Here is a 6,165-nt window from a genome sequence, read left to right as displayed (position 1 = left end):
GGCCGGGTCCACTAATAACGGGAAAAAAGCGATCATTTAATAAATTGATTCAAAGGCAGTTTATTGCATTTTATGGAAGATAACTGCCAGGTGGTGGTAGTTAAGGGTGACAATAAATAAGTACATAAATAAATAAAAGAAACTGACCATTCCTTACATGATTATCTCTCGACCTATGGGACATTGAGCCATAATTCATTAAACGATCTTAGTGATATAATAAAATATATTTATTTATTAAATTTTGAGTTTAAACAATTGCGTCTATAAAATATTTGTGATTTATATCATCGAAATGAAAGACAATTTCATTTATAGAGATTAAAATTTCTCAACCATGTTTGGCATTGTTTCCTTTTGCATATCGGTTGTAAGGATCTTGCATCTCCGATTCCATGGCACCAAATACTCCATAGCTTTCATCAGGACCCCCATCATCATCATCGTCACTTGTTTGATCAAGTGCCAGTAATTCATCCTTATACTTGATGCTATTCATTCTAGTCTGCAGAGCCTTGCCTTCACTGCCATACCCTTTAAGCATATAAACAACTTCCTTCATGCTCGGCCGCTTCTCCGGTTCACTTTGCACGCATAAACAAGCGACGCTGATGGCTTTTTTCAATTGGTTTTCATCAAAACTTCCTCGAAGCCTCGGATCGACGAGGTCCTTAAACCGCTCTTTTGCTATAAGTGGCTCGGCCCACTCGGTTATGGTCCTCTTTACACCACCGGGCAACTTTTCTATAGGCTTTCTCCCCGTGAGAAGCTCGAGCAAGAGAATACCAAAACTATAAACATCGCAACCGTCGGAAACCTTTCCCCACATGGCATATTCCGGCGCAAGGTATCCTAAAGTACCCTTAACGCGAGTCGTCATGTGGCTTACACCTTCTGGGATTAGCTTCGCGAAGCCGAAATCAGCGACCAGCGGTTCGTAATCCGAATCTAGTAGGACATTGCTTGCCTTGATGTCTCTATGAATGATGTGGGGCGTTACCTCATGGTGCAAGTACCTAAATAACATGAAAATCTTTTATGCTTTGCCTAAGAATATGCTATGATTCAATAAAAAAAAGAGCAAAACTTACGAGATGCCTTCTGCTGAACCAATTGCGATCTTCATTCTCTTCCTCCAATCCAATTGAACCTCACCGGCACACTGGCCGTGCAGACGAGACAGCAGGCTAAGATTCGGCATATAATCGTAAACGATGAGCCGTTGATCGGTCCCGACACAGTAACCCCTTAGACCCAACAGATTCTTGTGCCTAACCCTTCCGAGAACCTCAACTTCCACTGCAAACTCCATTTCAGCTTTTGAAGTCATGGATTTCAACTTCTTAACAGCTATCTGCATGCATAATATTCAAGAACCAGGACCTTTTAGGCATGAAAAAACAAATATTTCAAAGGATTAAATCTATGTATATGTATAACCTGGAGACCGTCACTGGCTTTACCCCAGTAAACGCTGCCGAAGCCGCCTTCTCCGAGCTTGTTATCGTCGGAGAAGCCATTAGTGGCAGAGTGCAACTCTTTGTATGTAAACATTCTCCATGTTGAATTCCCTGGAGTAACAACACTTACCCTACAAAAACCATGGCTAAAACTTATCAGCATAATCTGATAACTATGGAAATTAAGAATAATATATAGAAAGAAAGAGCACTAATATTTTGCATACACTTCATCTTCCTTATGGGAGCCACAGCAACTAAAGGTTGATCCCATGGCTTTGGGTTTGAGATTCTGAATTGGTAGATTTGAGTTTTTAAAACAGACTTGAAGTCGTATCTGAAATTTGTCAGCATGGGGCCAGGCGTTGGGGCCGCCTTTTGCCGGCTTGCGAGTGTCCTTTATAACTCCCAAGGTTCAACGGATTTAACTAAGCGGAACACACTTCACTTTAAAATATAGGGTTAACTCAACAATAAGCCCCTAAACTATAAATTTTTTGGGTTTGATGCATAAAGTATAAATTTATAATCATTTGGGTCCTTCATTATTATTTTTCTTCTAAAAAAATTCCAATCAATTAGACATTGACACAAAAAATCATGTTACAAAAATCCATCATCTCGCTAAACTCAAGTGTCTAAATAATCAATATTTTATTTTTGATCGAAGAAGTATATTCAACAATTTGAATGTCAACTAAAACGAAAGACCATAGAGAATAACAAGTATGATTTCATGATCATCAGATTATCATATTTATAGTTTGAGGTACAAGAAGTCGACTAGTCAAATAGAGAGAAAAGGGTGTTGGAGTTTTATTTTGGTATAAAAATATTACCTGAAGAGTGACGACAATGATGTGGGGACCGATGATGATAGAAGCGAGAAGTTGTAACGTCTCAAATTTTTGAGTCAACGAATATGAGTTGATATGAGAAATCTATGGACTGAAGTGATTGAACAATTAGAATTTTAAGATCAAATTTGGGTTTAATCGGTTGAGAATTAGGCCCAATTAACCTTAAAAGGGGGTTTTGAATTGGTAGTAAAGGATGAAGAACCAAATGTGTAATTAGACCCTTGAGAATTATGAAGGCTGCAATCCATTTAATTTGGGTGACTAAAATAAAAACGAGACAATAAATTAATGACTATTGTTATAGTTTACCCTTGTTAATTTTGATGCAATTTGATCTCCTACTCAATGATCAGTGCGTACTTAAGTGCATTCAAACCCCATAATATCACAAATGTTACGGTAACAATAATATTAAACTAAACTAAATTTAATTGATATTTATTATTTAATTCACTAAAAAATATAATTAAATGTGGAATAAAATGATTATTTCTTCATTAGTAAATTTTGTTCATTCATCCATACCATTAAAATAAAAATATTTATATAAACTTGGAGTTGTATCAATTTCTTCATTGCACAAGCTATGGTTCTATGTTTAAATATTTAGCATTCTGAACTTATATTGTAATTAATACAAATTTTAAACTCCCATCTAACGATGCCACTTGGCATAATTAAGTGGTTAGTCAAAGCATATTATCATTAATATATCATTACTTAATTAATCTAAGAGAGGCGTCATTTGGTGGTTGTTGTTGTTCTATTGGCAACATGTTATGATGTGTTGGTAGAGCACAAGGTTCTTAATTTTGAGGTCGTGGGATCGAGTCTCACGGAGGGCATTTCATAATTCGGAGGTCTCTTACGGAAACTGTTCTCAACTTGGTGTTTGGGGTAGCCTACTATCTTACCTCCCCTTTACCTCATATATATAGGAAAAAGGGACAGCCATTTTTTTTATGATATGTTTTTATATTTTCCTTTTTTTTAATTTGTTTGTCCACAGTTGACTTTTTATCCAACAAACTCAATTTGAATTATTATTATTTTTAAATATCATACAAAAAAAATATGTTTAATTTTTTTTCAAAAGTTCCATCTGGTTCAAAAATTAGTCGGTTTTCGATTTTATTTTTTGAAAATAAATGTAAATATAAGAATATGTGAAAATTAGAAAATAAAAAGAATTATTTTTTTGTTTTCACTAAAAATATTTTATAAAATTAAAAGAAAAAGTAAAAACAATTTTTTGCCGAGTTCAAATCCATGTCAATATAAAAACATTCTTTAAAAATATTATATTTGAAAAATAAAATTTTGTAAAAAAAATACATTTCTTAAAATCAAGTTTTGTTTTGTTTTGTTTTAATTGAAAAGTGTCTAAATTACCGGACAAGTTTTGGTTTTAATATTCAAGATTTAGGCCAATTTATCTTATATTTTAATTTGTTATTATATTATTATTTATATATTATTTAAATTGTATAAAAATTAAATTCAAAGTAATATTGCCCTTTCTAATTTTTTTAGGGTTTATTCTTATTAATTCATATCGATCCGTGTTGCACACCTGATTTTAGTGGGTGAGTCTTCTAGTATTGATTTTCTACAAACACAATACTTTAAACTTGTGGCATGCTCAAGCGATATCAAATTGTTTACTACTTAAATCAATCGTCATTAGTAAATTCAGAGAAATATTTAATATTATAATAAAACTTAAAAATAAAATTTTGAGTTGAATTCAAACTACGTGGCTGTAGGCTGTAGCAATAGTCAATAGATGGGTTTCCCGTTTATGTTCAATAAACAAAAGGGAAATGATAGTCCGACAGCCACTAAGTTGAAGCATGAAAAACAGTAAATTAAGGTAAATCAAATCTTCTTTTCCTCAGCGTGTTTGAATACGGGCGTCGATGATGCAATTGAAAACTAACACGTGTACATTTTAATAATAATAAAGAGCTAAAACTTGTAATTTTATAACCAAAGATACTCTGTTTTGGTTAATCCCAAAATACATGAAGGCATCCCAAATGTATCCAAAAATGTGGCTCTTAAAGTCAAGTTAATGTCACTCTCCACTGATCATTACTGGTAGAAAAGGCATCACCCTCATTTCCACAATTGTCGAGTACTTCTTGATCATGATTTGTTTTCATGGCTTCCCGTTTATAAGAAGAGGCGGACCAAGATAAAAATTTGGGGTAGGAGTGGTATTTGTGGAGGGGTTGCTTGGGATACTCCGGGCACTATGGAGGTTCGCCCTTAGATGAGGGATTGCCCGGGATACCCCAGGCACCATAGAGATCCACCTCTGTTTATAAGGTATAAATAAATATATCCCAATTGTCGAATACTTATGTAGGCCATAAAAATAAAATCTAAAAATAAGTAAAATAATTGCACATATAAAAATATATATATAAATAATGTATTCTTCTAAGTTTTTGTTTGTTTACATTTGGCAATTTGGCATTTCGAATTAGGGATGGCAACTCAACCCGAATCCGATCGAGTCGGATTTTTTTTAAAAAAATTCGGGTTCGGATCGGGTCGGGTCGGAGTTTTTTTTTTAAATGCACTGTTCGGGTCGGGTCGGGTTTAGGATGGAAAAAATCTGACCCGACCTGACCCGAAATATATATAATTTGACTCTATATATTTAGGGATAATTATAATAATACCCCTCTATATATAATTTTTTTCAATTAAATCGTTGTTTTTATTGAATAAAAATATTTTTTTTATTATTTCAGGTCGGGTCGGGTCGGGTGAAACCTTAATTTTGTCAGGTCGGATCGGGTCACGGGTGAAAGACTCTTTCTTCTCGGGTCGAGTCGGGTGGCACAAAAATCGAACCCGACCCGACCTATTGCCATCCATATTTCGAACCCTAAACTCCACAAAGTCTTATTTATTTTAGTTTGTTTGTTTGTATTTTATCCCTCCAACTGTATATAGTTTAACTCTTGTAAGATATATAGATTGATTGAATATTATAATATTTGATTTATATCCTATGTGAAATTTGTAGTAGTATTTATAACCTTTTCAAATATAAACTTTATATATATATAGAGAGAGAGAGAGAGACAGTTACATCAGAAGTCCTTAAATTATGATCTTCATTCTAAATTCATCCTTAAATTTGTTATTGTTCTAATTTCATTTTCAAACTATTACTTTCATTCTAAATTGGTCTCTAAACTTTTGAACATTTTAATTTCATCCCAAACTATCTGTATATACTAATCGTGTCTCATGTTAATAAAACCGTTAGGATAAATTATATTATTATATGCTTGAAATAACTAAAATTTAGATTAAACTACGATCGGAACTAACTATATATTTGGATGAATTTGTGGATGAAATTAGAATGTTTAAAAGTTTAAAGATTAGTTTTAAATAAAGATCATAATTTAAAGACATGTGATGCATTTAATTCATATATATATATATATATATATATATATATATATATATATATATGCTTTGCATTCTTTGAAAGGTATGACAAGTTGCTATTATATATTCAAAAATCTTGCACTATTTCAGTATTCTTGTTCAGATGTCTTCTTTCTCTGTGACCATATGGAGTTAGTTTTTTCCTTGGTTTTCCAACAAGTTTTTTTTTTTTAATTTTCCAAGAAGTTGACTATAACAGTCTTGCCTTGTTTTGGTTTTTACTTCTCTTTAATTCAACACGGATCCGATTTATAAATTTTATTAGTTTATATATACGTATATATGAAAATATTTTTGATCTAACTATTTAAAAGTTTGATTCTAATTTATGTATATATTTTTTTTTAAAAATATGATCTAATTATTGCTGC

General features: G+C 32.6%; 1 protein-coding gene across 1 annotated transcript; it reads right to left on the bottom strand.

Moving 5' to 3' along the window:
• Window positions 1–313: 313 nt before the first annotated feature.
• Window positions 314–1,813, bottom strand: LOC120201318 (PTI1-like tyrosine-protein kinase At3g15890). Its single transcript, XM_039201950.1, has 4 exons — window positions 1,688–1,813; window positions 1,441–1,591; window positions 1,092–1,354; window positions 314–1,016 (listed from the first exon to the last, which is right to left on the bottom strand). The coding sequence occupies exons 1-4, from the start codon at window positions 1,732–1,734 to the stop codon at window positions 332–334; spliced, it is 1,146 nt and encodes a 381-aa protein (XP_039057881.1). The 5' UTR covers window positions 1,735–1,813; the 3' UTR covers window positions 314–331.
• Between the last annotated feature and the right edge of the window lie 4,352 nt (window positions 1,814–6,165).

Source organism: Hibiscus syriacus, unplaced genomic scaffold, assembly GCF_006381635.1.
Source record: "Hibiscus syriacus cultivar Baekdansim isolate YM2019G1 unplaced genomic scaffold, ASM638163v2 tig00007179_pilon, whole genome shotgun sequence".
Lineage (NCBI taxonomy): Eukaryota > Viridiplantae > Streptophyta > Magnoliopsida > Malvales > Malvaceae > Hibiscus > Hibiscus syriacus.
This window is presented reverse-complemented; position numbering and strand designations above follow the sequence as displayed.